Here is a 16,184-nt window from a genome sequence, read left to right as displayed (position 1 = left end):
CAAAATTAAAGATATATTAAAAAAAACAAACCTATGTGTAAATGAGAATCAAAGGCGTTTATACTATAATAAAAATTATAAGTCAAATAATCATATTTTCGACTATTTCAAATTATATGAATGTCAAAATGTCGTTTTTATATAAAATTTTAGTAGAATTCCTATACGTACCTCATTAGCACATAGTATTATTTTTTTTATTATTCTATATGTGATAGATATTTTTTTATATAAAATAGAACTGTTTTTGTCAATTTTGTTGAAAATAATATAAAACACGTTAAATAGATTTTGTCTACAGAAAAATGATTAACACGTTCATGTTACAATCGTTTAATTATTTAATTTACACCAACAGTCTCTCAATCCTCGACCGTATCATCCGCATCAGGAGCGCCGAGCACGGCTAGCGCAGCGGCGCCTGCGGGAGGCGCACAGGCGCCGACTCAGTCCGCCGCCGGCACGAGCGCGCGCGGAGGATTTGCACGACAGGGCTCACTCAGCGCCACGCTTACCGAAGACGCGGAGGACACTATGAAAAACTTGCGCAAGACTTTCGCGGGAATATTCGGAGATATGTAACACAGCAGCAAATCTGTCCCGCGTTAGGTCACACTGGCCCAATAAAACCGACTCCGTTAACGGTTTTAAGTTTACTTGGCTTTTCATATGCTAACCTTTGTTAACAGTGTCGACGTAATTTTTCGTGATATGATTTTGTAAAACAGCTTCAATTGAGGATATATATTAAAAACATGAATACGCTAGAACGAGTCTTGTAATAAAATACAGGCACATGTAAGATCGAAACTTACTAAACAAGATCTATAATATCCAACGTTAGCATAATTTCACAAAGAGTCTAAAACATCTACTTCTGTTAACCAGTACTAAAAAAGTTGTTGTTAGTTGAATAATAAAATTCAAACGTTTATTTATGTTCTTTCTATGATCGTAAATATAGAGTAAATTTGTACGTACCAGTAATAAAGTTTACAATTTGTCATAGGTGCGAAATCGTACTGCAGATTCCGTAAGAATAGTTTAAATGTAATATAATGATAGATTTTTTACAATAAGTTTATTATAAAAGTACGAATCAACTGAGCTACATTGTGATCGAACCCGTTCGATGCGTTGTCCGTCGCAACTCGCATCTTGCACTCTTATAAGTAGAGAGACCTACTAATATAACTAACGTAGCGAACTTACAAATTCTTTGTTAGTGTGCTAAAGAAACCTTCGTGGCACATTATAGTTTGTGGTAGTAGGTGGCACATTTGTCTTCATAACTTCAGAATTGATTTCAATTTCATGATATCGCTAGTTTTCTTTAAAAAGGCATAAGCTTTGAAATCGACGATATTTAACGGATAAAATGAATTAATGTTTATCATAAAACAACGGTGTGAAATGGTAGTGAGAGTGGCGTGGAATGTTATTAACATAATATATAAGCGTTGGAAACATTAACATTAACTCTAAAATCGTTAATTTTTAATCTATAATTCTTCATTTATCTTCTATATGAATCTACACAGAAATTCAATAGTTAGCATCTGGTTATCTTATTATGAAATGCCGCAACCTATTTAACGATGTCTCCTAGTTAATATAAAAATATCATCGATTATATATGACCTATTAAATGCATATAACCATTTTCACTTTATCCTATTTATCTATTTAATCAAATATATAAGTTCGGAACTGTGTTACCAAGATGAGGATGGTCAGTGGCCGTGGACAAGTCTTGACGGAATGTTGTAAGCAATGCTATTTAAGACAATATTGTTGAATGCAAAAATTTATCCACATTTTATATATCTTATTACTAGTTGTATCTTGTAGTTATAAGTAGTATTGTTGTACTTGTGTGTTTCCTTACGCAATACATTTAGAGTTATGCTTAGTCATTAATTTTAGTGACGGTTCATTGTTTAACCGTAGCGATATCAAGTTCCGAGAAGAGTTTATTTTCTTATTAATTTTAAACAGGTATTGATTTTGAAACGTACCTAGTTTTACACAGTGAAAACGTTTTATCTAAGCTTGAGAGCAAATGTTCGAGTCGTCATATCGAAGGAAATGTATGTTGTTATTGAATCGTTATCTTATATACTGCGCTTTAATAGCGATTTATTAAAATCTATTTCATATTAAGCTTTATATAGCAAATATCAGTAGCTTATTAATATTAATATATTCAAATGTTTAATTGAAAAACGTTTGACGGATCGACATGATTGCATCACATAAAACTCAATAGTCAATCAATAACATAAATAAACATATTCATTTTAAATCTTTTCACTTGTTACAATACAACGAATATAATATATGTATGCGTAGAGATGTACGTTGCAAACGATAGAAGGAAATTGTAATCGCTTATAATTCCTATTACTTTTGGAATTCGAATAATCCAAGTTGTTCGACGTATGTATTGTTAAAGCTTTGATATTAAACCGTACATCCTATAATACTTAGATTATATTTATATACGCACTTGTAGCAGAATTTTAACACGAATACTTTAGCTATAATTAATATATGAAATGCGCAATTAGATGACTATAATAAAAATATTGATATCACGGTACGTTAAATGATTGAATATCGTTGAGTTTTTGATGTATCGATTATGTTAATTTTATATTAGACTGTTCTGCGTTTATTACTATTAAGATATATAATATAAACACTAAATATAACGCTGTTGTTGTTGTTGCTAAACAAGTTATACAATGTATACTTACTCATATATAATATGGCCGTTAGATTTGTCGCGATCAAATATGGGCACATTATAACAATGAAATTAATTGAAATTGAAACGTATTTGTAAAATCCTACCAATAGGAGTGTGTAATGGAAAAATAAGAGCCCTAATTTTATCATGATAATCTTCGGTCAGTATGTAATATAGACATGTGTGTCACGGTTTTTTATTATTTACGGTGACTTTCTTAAATTATACTACCTACTTAAATTTAAGTTTTATTAATAAGTAAAAAAATAGTATCCTACTATAAGGTATATTATTAAAAAAACAATCCTTCCAAAATGATTTAAAACTTCTGAAAGAAACGTACGAGAATAATTAATTGGTTGACTGAAAATACCTTTTTGATACTTTTGTTACTTGTCAAGTGACATCCATGTCTACTCGAATGTAATATTATAATGGAATTTGAATGCATGTTAATCTATATTATAATAAATATATATTAAATAAATACCTCTTTTGGTAAGTCAATAATGTCTGCGTTTTATTTGTTACCTTTTACAAAGGAACTTTAAAAAGATACATTCAAAATTAGAAATTAAATTTAACTTTATATCGAAATGAAAATATGTTAACAATATTATTTAAACGATTGATATAAAATCTATAATAAATATAAAATTAACAATAAAAAATTTACAAATGAATATTTAACGGTAGGCAACGGGATCCATGCCAGTGTTAAGGCTGTAGTTGCGATACATGCCTGCGGCTGCGAGACGGTTAGTGAAGGTTTGGCCGGCGGGAAAGAACACAGAAGGCACTGAGTAGTATCCTGCAAATATTTAAACTTTATTACGGAACTACTTTTAAATTTACTCATTTATAATTTCATCATCTTGCCCTTATTATTTATAACATTATGAAAAAGATGTGCTATGCAAACTCTTGCAGCGTTGTTGACTCGCTAAACAATACTGGTATTTATTATTGAGCTTACAAAAAAGAAAAATCCCTAACTCGGTTTAATATGACATGAAATGGGAGTATTATTCGGAATAATATTATTTTACAAAAATCAAGACTGCATTCATGTATAATATTTATAATTTCTTATTTTAAAAGATGTGCAAATTGGAGGGGTCTTTATAAAAAAGACATATTTGAATAAATAAACGAATAACATATTTTGCAGTAAAGTTCATCTTTTTACTTTTTTAATGAAAAATTATGTTATACGTTGTTATAAAAGCTATTACGTTCGACGAGCTATCGCACTACGAGTATACATATAAGAAGGATAATAGCAACAGTGACAGCAATTAAAAAAAGGTTTTTTTAAATAAAACATTTTGAAAATAAGGTGACAAGTTTATTTTGTGCTATTTGATTGCTAACATAACTTATTAACTATTCTATTAAACATAAAATGTTAATCTTAAACAAATAAAGTAAAACTGTGCATTTGTGCATCATGCTTAAAATTGATAAATTATTTTTATTTAGCACTATCTTCTAACTCATTTAAAATCTTATTTCAACAGCGACGGGTCCTTGGATGTATTGAGTGAATAGTTGCGGTACATGCCTGCACCCGCCAGACCATTTGAAAAGTCTTGGTTTTTTGGAAAATACACTGAGGGAACCGAGTGCCAGCCTATAAGTACAAGCACTTTCATTTCATTTTAAATTCGCTTAACATGACTAAAGGATTTATGAGAAATTATATCGGCAAGATTTTTCAGGGCGTTCTAGATTTGCATAAAATTTTATTTAAATCTGTGGAATAATGATTACACAGAGTATATATAAATTTTTATAATTAAGACGTTATCTAAATAAATATGAAATATTACCAGGTGGATACCATCCGTATTCGCTCGCTGACGTTCTATAAAATGGATGCTGCTTACTGACTTGACATCCATATCCGTTGAACCAATCTGCAGCAACATTTTAAAATTAGAACTGTAGAATTAATATGAGTTAGATTGTTTTACTGTTGAGACGAATAAATTAAAAGGATCATTGCTCCTAAGTTTTAGTCAATAAACAGCCCGCATGATTCATACGTATTCAGCGCCTATATAATTAATACAGAGACGCCTTGTGTGTTATGAAGACAACGACATCAAACCTTTAATGTGGTTTGTTAGTAAAAAAAAAACTTTAAAAAAGTACAGACTAAAAATATCACACTATTAAAAACTTAAAATAAAAAATATGGTGCTGAAACATTGTAGTATATCAAAAATGTATTCTCGATTGTCTAGTGAAAAAAGAATAATCAAATACATTTTATAGGATACTTACGAGGATGCTCAAATCTCTTCGGCAGGTTACAAGTATGAAACAAATCCGATGTCTTTAGTTCAGATTTGTTTATTTCCTGTTGAAGATTTGTCCTATCGGTGCAAGTTGCAGAACAGAAACCAGGCTGAACCTCTCGTTTGGATACATTTTTAGGTTGCTCTTCCTGACTCATCCTCAAAAAGGAACAAAATCCATAAAAACAAATAAGATAACTGTGTACACGTGAACTATTTAATCATATATAATAAAACTTTTATATTAAACGGTTTCTATAGTTACAGAAAGATACAAAATTTCGCTACCATGGAAACGAAGTGTTCTTACCGTTGTTTTTTTCTACCTTTTGACTATTGATGCTGCGTTTTCAGCCCACAATAATTTTACCAATATCAATAGTTACAAGATACGCAACAAATTTTCGTTGTTTTAAAGATTGATGTTCTATTTGAGAGGAGGAGGAAGATTGAGAGGTGCATTAAAGTTCAATTTGTAGTATTCATTCGAGAGTATATAAAAATGCCTGAAAAATTAAGGATAATTTGCAACAGTTAAACGAATAGAATTATCGACTCTTTAAAACCACTGAATATGTAAATATTTCTAAAGAACAACTTATACTGAGGGATGTATATATATATATTTTTATTACTAAAATAGTATATAATTTTAGGACAAATTTAATTCTTATCAACCATCAATACTCTTGCCATCAACCATGTTTTTTTTAATTAATGAAAATTACTTTGATAACGTGATAGAGAATGTTTATACACTTATTTTTTTCATTTTTAACTTCGATTGGTATTTAAGCTGTGCAAGTGGAATTACAGTGTAATTGATATTTAAGTATATATTTCATATTTAAGTGGAATTACAGTGGAATTACAGTGTATAGAATGATAAAATCATACGGCTGTCTAAATTGTGCAGTATATGTCATAGAATACATAACCATTTCGTTTTAGTGTAAGTCTCTGATTAGGTGCCAAACGCATGCATTCAAATGAACATATTAGGCGTTATCAGTGGTATCGGGACGAACAAGCAACAAACGAGTGGGTGCCTATCGGTCGTCCCCCGTCACCATAGCCTAGTTCATTAAGTTTTCATCTTTTTGTGATGACACTTCAAATTATACAAAAAAAAATAAACAATAATATTTCAACAAGACATCTTGACATATATTGACTTCAAAATGAAAACAATCACAATTGACCAGCCGATTAACTTACGAATAGTAAAATTTGAACTAGACTTCTCTTCTTTATACTTAGATGAAGAGAAGCCGCAGAAAAAAAACAAAAAAATTAAAATACCAAAAGCCCATTCATTGAAGAAAGAAAGACATATTCCACCACCTCCGCCAATCAAAAGCGTTGAACAGGTATTTAATTTATTATAGTTTTTATACTACTCATTCACATACAAAATTAAGAATTATAATAATAAGGTTATAAAAAAAAATGTTTATTTTGGTGATGATATTTTTTTTATTTCTAGAAGCTGGAAGTAAAGGACTTGATAGATCAATTACTAAACGACATTTATGCAAATCAACGGGATTGGTGTAGTAGCAGCGTCATCGAATGCAGTCAAGGGTAAGAACCTAATATTTATTAAGATTGTTTATAGCCTTGAAAAAATATTCTGTTTATTTGTTTATCTTTTATGCCGCATTTACTGAAGTAGTTTCAATTTCTGTGTTTCCGCCTGAATGCAATTCTTTAAAATGTGACTAAAACAATGTAAAACGTTTTGTTGACATTACAAGAGTTACCAATTTTAATAATTTTACGAAAACTTAATTACCCCATACTGACATGCTGGATACATACACATTATGACTACGTACACCAGTGTGCGTTGTGAGGAAGTATTTAAATTAATATTTAGTTTTTTTTTTTTTAGTTTTAATCTTTTAATAAAATAGTTTTGGAGTTAAATATATACTGATACCATAAACCCTCTAAGTCACTAAGGTCTGAAAAAGCAAGTTTTATTTTATTTACTTATTTCCTAAGTCTAAATGAAAAACTAAAAACGGATGTTATTATGTAAAATTAACATAAAAGCTAATCTCTGTTGCTTATATTTGAAAGAAATAAAAATAAACCTTGCTATTATAATAACAAGCTTCACTTTATCCCCTCATTCCCACATGGATACTAATAAATCTATGAAATTAAATTATCGAAGTTACTTCGCAGATCAACAGCAGCTGCATCCTTTACGTCATCACAATCGAACTACGGAGAACAAACAGATGCCATTGAACGAAGCTACCTAGAATCCTTAGGTAATAATATCGCTTCAAATTGTAGAATTCCGATTCACAACTGAATAATGTTAAGTACCTATATTGTTTAATTGGAATGCTTTAATTATCTTAAGTATTTTTATAGATATTCAACAACTCAGTGATCAATTGATTGAATGGAAAGGCAGTTTACAAATAACTGGAGAGCGCTTAGCAAAATATTTGCGGACACGAGATCGACTTTATCGACAACAGAAAAAACTATGCGCGGCTTTCACCGTGCTTCTCCACCATATTAGTATGTATAAAACTTAAAATTTAATTTAGTTATAAGTCAATACAACCTAACATTCTCTAGAAAAAATATCGAATGACAAAATATTTAATTCTGGGTTAACCTCATTGTCCACTGCCAACTTTTGTCAGAATCCCGAATAATTCATACACTAAATATTTAAAATAAACATATATTTATTGTTTTTAACAAAGTTTTAAATGAATTTTCACATTACTATCAAACGTTTCTACTTTATGAATAACAAATCGCCACGCTTCCATTCAGAGACCTTAAATAATACTACACACACCACATAGTATGTAGAAACAAGTAGCACAAGGTGCTTTTTTCAATACCGTCGTAGCTGTATCTGACGTACACAACCGCGCGAAATCAATAGACAACACACACAGATAAAGCTCTTTTACTTGATTGCGCATGCTCTACATAGACATCTACCACAACACGCTATATCGGCATTTCAACCAATTTTGTCTTTGCTGCTATACGAGAATCGATTTAAAATAAAACCCTTTGCAATGAAGTAGTAGAGGGCGAGCACCCTAGTGGGATCGTCTGTCTCTAGTCCGTGACTTGCCCGGTAAACATCGTATCAGCTGGTCGACGACGCAGTAATAAATGTTATGGCGAAATGGCATTTTCAAATTCGCGTAATGTTTTCTTAACAGTACGCCGTGTATCTATTATGTTTATAATAAAAATACCGATGTATCAAAAAATGAAAATGTGTTGATGGAATAATATTCATCGATCATTGACTCTTTATTCAGTGCAATATAAAGATATGCATTTGGTGTCAAATGTCCACGTTGAACAGAACAGATGAGTGCTATTTTGAACTCTCTCAGGAACTTGGCGAGTTCTGCAAGGACTGCCTCAGGTACAAATAACATTTACAAAAACGCTTTATTTAATTACGACCAGAAACATATTTTGTATCTTGTATTGATCTATACTCACTCAATTCGTAAATTAAATTAATGTCTGCTTATAGATATTTTATAAGACTTACGCAACGGATATTTATACTATGTGATCAGTGTTATATGTGTACACATGTGATATAATTATGTATATACTTGTAAAAAATAATCTTAATTACAAAACAATTATAGCAAATAAAATTTACAGATCTTGGTCTATAACAACATTAAGTGAATAGGATGAATTTTTAGAGTTAAAATTTGATTAATTCCTTTCTCTGTTTATGAAGTGAAAGTTTTTTAATCAATTTAATAATCATGAAGCTGGCGATACGAGCGCTCGCTTTGGAGTCACACCGGGCAACGAAGGCCCCGGCGAGGGCGGCTTCGCGGAGTGGCTGCATGCAATGCGCCTCGTCGCTCGTCTTCCTGCCGGGGTACCACAACATTTTCGAAGAAAAGTCAGTATCTATTCTTTTATTCGTTACTTATTTTAACTAACGGGGCTTGTAAATTCCTTTAAGTTACATGTTACTTATGGACACGTTATCTACGTGTAGATAACATGTCCATAAGTGTGTTATAATATGAACTCATATTTATACCTCGGTACATTTCGCATTGAGTGAAGGAAAGACATTGTTGTTAAACTTCTATGTATTCATTTTTAAGAGGAAAACATATTTTGAAGTAAATAAAATTATTGAAAAAATTAAAGAGTTTTTTCTTAAATTAATCTCAGTCAGTTTGAAGTTACGAATATTTACTTAAAACATAGACTAAATATTTTTGTTTATAATATTCATATTAGACTCTTATAAGATTATTATATTATAAGATTATAGATATTATAAGATTTAATAACTGTCTGTAAATAAAATCATAATAAGAAAAAAAAATGATTATAATTTGGCTTTCACTTATTAATTATCATAAAAGTAAGCTACAATAATTGGAATGCCATCACAAACTAATTGGATATTTAATGAAATTTTCAGCTATGGCTGACGCTAGCAGATCGCCACTTGACCGCGCGGGGCATCGACTGGCCGGTCGCCGAACGTGCATGCTTCAGAGGGACCGCTCAGCCCGATGATACTGAACTTAGTGCTCAGATTCTCAAGGTACATTTTGTATACATCTACACTTAACTCATAAAGAGCTAATCTTCGAACAATGAACCTAATTTTACCGCCTGGTTTTTTGTTTTCTTCGGTTTTTATTAAATCCATACTGTTTATTTAGTATCGAAAATGTAATTTAGGCTTTAGATACCTGGGCGATCGAGCTTCACTGGGCATTCTTTTATCATTTTTGTAAATTTTCTTGAAAAAATACTATTATTATTAAACATAAAAGCAAACTTTATCTAAATACAAAATTAGAGCCAACTCATTAAAGCCGTTTTCGACATACACAAAGTAAACTTATATTTATATATACAAAAATTGCTCATTTAATAGACTGGTTTTAAACATTGTAACTTCAACAATTATTTATTATCATCCAAATATATAGACGTTTATAAATTACTAATTTTAATTATAATGAATTTAATACACGTTTTATCTTCGAATACAGTAATAAACGCTATGACTTATGGCTATATACTTTTACAGGATTTACATCGGACTGGCTGTTCTCTTTTTTGTGGAGTAGAAGGACGAGAAAATCAAGCTATGCTTCGGAGAGTGTTATTAGCTTATGCCAGGTATTTTTATTTTCTTATAATATTATAACGTAATCTAACATAATTTGTATAAAATTTTAAATGTTATATGTATTGTAAATCGTTTTAATTTCAGGTGGAATAAAGATGTTGGTTATTGTCAAGGTTTTAATATGTTAGCCGCTATTATATTAGAAGTTATGGATAAGTCAGAATCAGATTCGCTAAAGGTAAATTGAAATAGTAATCAAATCTCTTAATAATTTCAACTGCCTACAATACAATTATACAAAGCCCAATTATTTAAACATTTAAGGTAATGATATACCTAGTTGAAGCGGTGCTACCAGAGGGATATTTCGCTGATGATCTCCGAGGCTTATCAGCCGATATGGCTGCCTTCAGAGACCTCCTACGACTGCGGCTACCACGTCTTGCCCAACATATGGATCATTTACAAAGAATATCCGACGGTATATTTTAAAATGCTAAGCTGACATAAAATTTATTATTATTTTTAACAAATAATCAAAATATATCATTACATAACTTCTTGTTTTTACATTGGTATTCTTATATAATAATAGGTAATTATATTTAAACCTATATTTTAACATAACAAAATGAGTATATTAATTAGCTCAGCCATTTATACACGTATTAGTCTTTGTGATACAGGCGTGGACAAATATTCCACCATTGTTGGTTCTTGGTATACAAAGAAACAGCTAATTGATGACTGTGATTATGTTAGCATAACCCTGGCTGTCAATAGAGCCCTGTTATTTGTCCTATTTCATTTGGGATGTGGTGTTGTTATAAATGGCGGCATCAACTTCTTCGAGACTCACTTTAAGCAAATCTCTCAAAAAAGGACGACACGATGTTTTCTTATTACATCTATTTGTCACTTTGGTTTTGTCAGTGTGATGCACTCGAGAGGTGCGACTCCAATTCTTTGTGAAGATTCGACGAAACAACAATTTTTAGCTAGTTTTAGCAAATTACGTCGTGGAATTGAAAACTTTGTATACATCCTATCCAGTCGTCCATTTGCCCTGGATTTTCTTGTTCTTATTTGTATCGATGCTAATTACTCTTGGTTCATTGACCAGTTCATACATAGGTCTCTTACCTCCATTTATCTTGCAGCGGTAATGAGCGAACTCATTTTACCATTTTATGGCTATCTGAAGGTGCTTCTTTGTTGTATTTAATATAAATAGAAAATTATCATTTGGAATAAGCTAAAAAATTAATAAATAATATTAATACCAAACATGGCGGAGATAATATATAACCAATACGTTAATTATTATAGGTGGAGGAGTAGAACCCCCTTTACCAGATGTATTTACGATGCAATGGTTTCTCACGCTTTACGCCACATGGCTGCCACGAGATTCATTGCTAAGAATCTGGGATCTAATCCTACTAGATGGCAATGAAATCCTATTACTTACGGCACTTGCCATCTGGGATATGCTTCAAGAGTAAGTAGAAACACTTTTAAATAGAACTCTTATTTAGTCAAAGACTTGATCAAAGTGTAAGAGATACATCTTTTTATAGTCGCATTTTGTCAGCACGGTCGGCAGATGAGTTCTACAGTTGTATGGGAGGAGGTGTCGGTGCAGTGTGGGAAGCTGGAGAGACTCTAGTTGTAAGAGTTGTTGCTTTCAACTCAGCACCTGAACTGCCGCGTTTGCGAAGTCTGCACAGATACAAAGTATCACCACCAGCACCACCAAATGCTCCACCAGCATCTCATCCTCCTTTACAATCAGCTGTAAGTATGATCTTAAAAACTTTGTTTCGCTTTTCTTGTACTCTACAGATAAAATATATCTTCACATTAAGTAGCACAAAATCCGTAATTCGGTCCACGTTTTTTATTATAATTCATTCAAACATTTAGTATCTCCAAAAATATTATTTTATTTAATTAAAACTATACATGAAGCGATAATTAAATTATTTTAATTAACTTTATTGATATAATAATAATATAAACGTTCTTTCAGTTCTAAACAATTAATCGTTTCATTTTATCTCAATTCTTAATTGCGTCGAAAAATTTGTAAAGGAAAACAAGACTCAGGTTATGACACAAGAACTTATTGACCATTCAAAATTTATAGGTGCAGTCAATGACGAAACGTGGTTTGCGACTTTTTTACTCTGAAGATGAAGGTGATTCTAGCGATGATGGAAATAAAATGGCGTTAGCGACGGTAACTATTAGGATTTTATTTATGATTGATTGATTTTATTTTATTAAGCTATAATTTTGTCTTAGAAACAAATTGTAAGTGATTTTAGCACATACCTTTTTTTATAATACATGTTAATCTTAAGTATAATACTTATTAGAATATTTTTTACAATAACGGCTTTTTATACATTTTGAAAACTAATAATTATAAAATACTTTTACGATCTACTTTGTTTTTTTGTTTTTAATGAAAATAAAATTATTATTAATGTATAGGTTATGCCCAGACGGGAAGATAGAGCGGGTGATCGATTGTCATTAGATATAGGAGCACTCAAAAGACAATATGCCCGTCTTCGTGAAAGGCAGCGACAAGCTCATGTTATCTTAGCTGCTGCATGTGCTCGACACGCTGCAGGTTAGAACATTTTATCATATTGTAATAAATTTAAAAATTTAAAATTAATTAATTATTAAATTATTTAATTTAAAAACAAAAACTCTAAATGTTACATATTTCAATTTCAGTTGGTGTTCCCACTTCTCCTACTTCACTAACAGTTAATAATTTGCTTCTGGGAAAAAGTGCAATAGTTAGTTCAAGGGGACGAAGACTTGGTCCTCCACCGGGAGCTATACCACCATCACGCCAAACAACATCTCTCCCTGAAATAACATGTCAACGTCAGAGCAAAGCTGCAAATGATACTATTAGCTGGCAAGATGAAAAAAGCCGAAAATCACAAAATAGAAGAAATTCTGTTAAATGGAAAGATATTAAGAAGGAAAAAAATGTAGAAATAGGAAGAAAAACGTCAATTGATTTAGAAGAAGCTGGTGATGGCGTGATAGTATCCGAATTAGAAGCTAATGCAATGATAGCATCAATGCGATCTCGTAGCTCTAGCGAAACTTCTTCATATTCTTCAAGGTCTGAATCTAGTACAGATACTAGTCTTTGTGATGAAAATGAAAAAGCAAGTGATTCGGAACAAGATTTTCCATTTGATGATAAAGGAAATAATGGCTTAAATCCTAGAATCAAAAAGCAATCTGCTAAACAAAATTCTCCAATGTATAAAAATATCAAAAGTAGTCCGCCTATTAATAAAGAACCTTCTTTTAGCTGTACTTCTTCACCAGAAAAAAATTTAAGTACGACAGAAATGAAAGTAAAAAATATTTCTGAATATCTTGACTCCGCTGCTGGCGAACCCTTACGTGTTTATATAGATGGTTTTGAATTAAAGTTAAAAGAACCGCACGATATCAGCAATAAGAAAAAAGGTCTAACTACAACGTACCCGCTAAAGTGTATGCGTCATCCTAGATTATTATATGATAAAAAGTATTCTTTTCAGAAACCAGAATATGATGAAAGAAAGAGTCACAAAAAAACGAATGTGTCAAAATCCACCACTTTAACAGATTATAGCCCTATTAATTCATCATCTTGCCATTGCGTTGTTAATTTTGACTCACAATGTAAAGAATTACCTCATAAACTATGTTCTACCGCAAAACTACAAAAAAATTCAAGACCTCCAGACATTATAGACAGTTTCGCTATGAACCCGAATTTTGTACCTGATATTGACCTATCTGAGGGAGCAATTCCATATGCTGAAAGTCCTTCGAGAAGTCCTGGTTCTGATAGCCTTATTATCAGCGAAGATGAACCACCAATTCCATTGAAAATTGATAAATATTTTGAACACAGTCCAGAATTTTTTGGAGCTCGATTATCAGATCCTAATAATTCTGATATTCCAAGTCGACGTCCCACAAAAAGAAACTCACGTTTACCTAAAAAACCAGATTCGTTAACACTTCAAAGTAATAATAATGAAAGGAATTTAAAAACTGAAGTTGAACGGGCTTCCTCCTTACCGCAAAGTCATAGTTTTATATGTCAAAAATCAGTAAGCCCCGGAATAAATGAAGAAGGAAACCTTGAAATACAAATGAACAATATTAAATATAATAATAGTAAAAATATTTCTGAAAGTTCAAATAAAACAAATGTAGAAGAACTACTTGCAGACACAGACACAATTGCATCAAAAGAATATATGTTACGATCTGGTCGGAAAAATAGCGAAAGGGCTTTACAAATAATTCAAGAAAATTCACAAATACTAAGTCGAATATTAACAAAGCAAAATATTTCTGCAGTAAATAGTAATTCATTGCAAGATAGTATAAGTAAAAATGTAGACAAAAAATTCAAAAGTAGTTTACCTTCTCCAAAAATAACCGAAACAAAATTATTAAGCTCCCCTTTGCTTAAAGAATCCACCTCCGATTCATTAATAGGTTGTCTTAAGAGAATTCCTAGAGAAGTGACAACCGACAAAACTGATATTTTAAGAGCTAGACCAATATCAATTGATGACCCCTTTTCGTTAGATACACGCAATGTCGCAACTGGAAGTGACGAGTTTTCATTTAAAAGTATTAAAACACCTAGTATTGAAGGTCTTGGTAACAAAACAGATTTATATGGGTGGGAAAATAAAGGTTTTTATGCAAAATGTGATTATAAAAGTAGCTCAAGTCGAACGGAACATGTTGATAGTGATTACAAAAATACGGATTCTGAAATTTCGATTTCTAGTAGTTTACAGCATAAAAATAGAAGGCCTATATCAGATGATTGGTCGAAATATTCTTTTTCGAGTGATTCAAAGATTTCCGTTACGTTACCCTCTTCAGAGTCAAAAGATGTATCGACCTATGAACGTCGTTTTACGTCTGATGATTATAATTGTTCTTTAACGAATTCTAACAAATACAATGATTCATTATTGATAAAAGTAAGTGACGAGTGCAGTAAGACAATGGATCAAACTCCAAAAGTATGTGAAAATTTAGTAAAAACCGAAAATAGCTCATACAGTGATTTTTCCCAGAGAGTAACATCGTCTATTAGTTTTACGTGCGATCCGTCTTTGGATGATGATTCACCAATGGGTGCAAAAAGTAATTCTAGTGATACGTTATGCCAAATTACATCATTAGACCAAGTTTCTACGCCTATTTCACCAAAAGTATTTCCAAATAAAGATACACCAACACTTTCAAGGGACTCGATGGAAATAAGTGATAAAGCTAAGATTGAAAATGATGACACTTGCAGTGCTATAACCTCTCTTTTAGATACAGATACATTGTCGTCATTGTCGTACCCACGCAGTCCTTCGACAGGTTCCTACCATCCATTTCCAACACGGCCACCCATTCGCTTGCCTAAAGATATTGGAGTTAGATTGGGTATGTATCCAAAAGAATCGATAAATTCTCCGCAAAAATAAAAACGAGTCCAAATAATGCAAATACAATTTATTTTATTATTGTATGTTGTTTCATTATTTTAAACTTTTTATATATATTTTGTGTTAGCTTAGTTAATTTCGATATATCTAGAAATAATTTTTCGAAATATTTACTTTATTAATTGTTATATCGGCTAATCTTGCATGATTTAAGTGGATAAACAATTAAATATTACTTTGGTTATAGTGTAAAATAATACATATTTTAAGCTGATAATATAATTCGCTTAATAGCTAATTCAGAATACGAAAAGCTTTGTATAATAAAATAAAAAAAATTAACCGCTTGAAATTTACCGTATTCTATTTGAGCTTTATAAAATGATGTAAAAGAAACTGAATAATCACAATACCTTCATTTTGGTGTTTTTGAAATGAAAAACATATATAGCAAGGAATATTAAGCTCGATTAGAGATAACATTTCGTGGTAATTAATTTTTATTA

The 16,184-nt window shown here is 31.3% G+C and overlaps 3 protein-coding genes across 6 annotated transcripts in view; 2 read left to right on the top strand and 1 right to left on the bottom strand.

The window, feature by feature from the left end:
* The window catches only part of LOC126768458 (synapsin), a 66,444-nt gene extending 63,183 nt beyond the window's left edge, over positions 1-3,261 (top strand). For both annotated transcript variants that reach the window (XM_050486573.1, XM_050486572.1), the window contains one exon: positions 359-3,261. In XM_050486573.1, the coding sequence (XP_050342530.1) occupies positions 359-582 (224 nt within the window). In that variant the 3' untranslated portion in view covers positions 583-3,261. The remainder of the gene's footprint in view (positions 1-358) is intronic.
* Positions 3,257-5,334, bottom strand: LOC126768462 (piercer of microtubule wall 1 protein). Of its 2 annotated transcripts, none has more exons than XM_050486579.1 (3): positions 5,042-5,334; positions 4,585-4,671; positions 3,257-3,563 (listed from the first exon to the last, which is right to left on the bottom strand). In XM_050486579.1, exons 1-3 carry the CDS (start codon positions 5,211-5,213, stop codon positions 3,439-3,441), a joined length of 384 nt encoding a protein of 127 aa, XP_050342536.1. In that variant the 5' UTR covers positions 5,214-5,334; the 3' UTR covers positions 3,257-3,438. The 2 variants fall into 2 exon arrangements, with proteins under 2 accessions (XP_050342536.1, XP_050342538.1); XM_050486581.1 differs by lacking the exon at positions 3,257-3,563 and adding an exon at positions 4,191-4,385.
* An 825-nt stretch (positions 5,335-6,159) lies between these two features.
* Positions 6,160-16,127, top strand: LOC126768770 (uncharacterized). Of its 2 annotated transcripts, XM_050487065.1 has the most exons (14): positions 6,160-6,425; positions 6,542-6,639; positions 7,249-7,337; positions 7,444-7,596; positions 8,844-8,980; positions 9,518-9,643; positions 10,139-10,230; positions 10,325-10,418; positions 10,505-10,661; positions 11,510-11,681; positions 11,761-11,977; positions 12,330-12,422; positions 12,680-12,821; positions 12,932-16,127. In XM_050487065.1, the coding sequence occupies exons 1-14, from the start codon at positions 6,237-6,239 to the stop codon at positions 15,715-15,717; spliced, it is 4,545 nt and encodes a 1,514-aa protein (XP_050343022.1). In that variant the 5' UTR covers positions 6,160-6,236; the 3' UTR covers positions 15,718-16,127. The 2 variants fall into 2 exon arrangements, with proteins under 2 accessions (XP_050343022.1, XP_050343023.1); XM_050487066.1 differs by lacking the exons at positions 6,160-6,425; positions 6,542-6,639; positions 7,249-7,337; positions 7,444-7,596 and adding an exon at positions 7,997-8,476.
* The last annotated feature ends 57 nt before the right edge of the window (positions 16,128-16,184 follow it).

Source organism: Nymphalis io, chromosome 5, assembly GCF_905147045.1.
Source record: "Nymphalis io chromosome 5, ilAglIoxx1.1, whole genome shotgun sequence".
NCBI lineage: Eukaryota > Metazoa > Arthropoda > Insecta > Lepidoptera > Nymphalidae > Nymphalis > Nymphalis io.
Note: the sequence above shows the minus strand (reverse complement) of the source record. Positions and strands in the feature narration are given on the sequence as shown.

Bases quoted from the DNA above. Each gene is read 5' to 3' on its own strand.
- LOC126768462 (XM_050486579.1), bottom strand. From the start codon at position 5,213: ATGAGTCAGGAAGAGCAACCTAAAAATGTATCCAAACGAGAGGTTCAG. The intron at 4,672-5,041 runs GTAAGTATCCTA...ATGTTGCTGCAG, and splicing joins GAAGAGATTTGAGCATCCTC to ATTGGTTCAACGGATATGGA. The intron at 3,564-4,584 runs GTAATATTTCAT...AAATATTTGCAG, and splicing joins ATACGGATGGTATCCACCTG to GATACTACTCAGTGCCTTCT.
- LOC126768770 (XM_050487065.1), top strand. From the start codon at position 6,237: ATGAAAACAATCACAATTGACCAGCCGATTAACTTACGAATAGTAAAA. The intron at 11,978-12,329 runs GTAAGTATGATC...CAAAATTTATAG, and splicing joins ATCCTCCTTTACAATCAGCT to GTGCAGTCAATGACGAAACG. The intron at 12,822-12,931 runs GTTAGAACATTT...TTTCAATTTCAG, and splicing joins ATGTGCTCGACACGCTGCAG to TTGGTGTTCCCACTTCTCCT.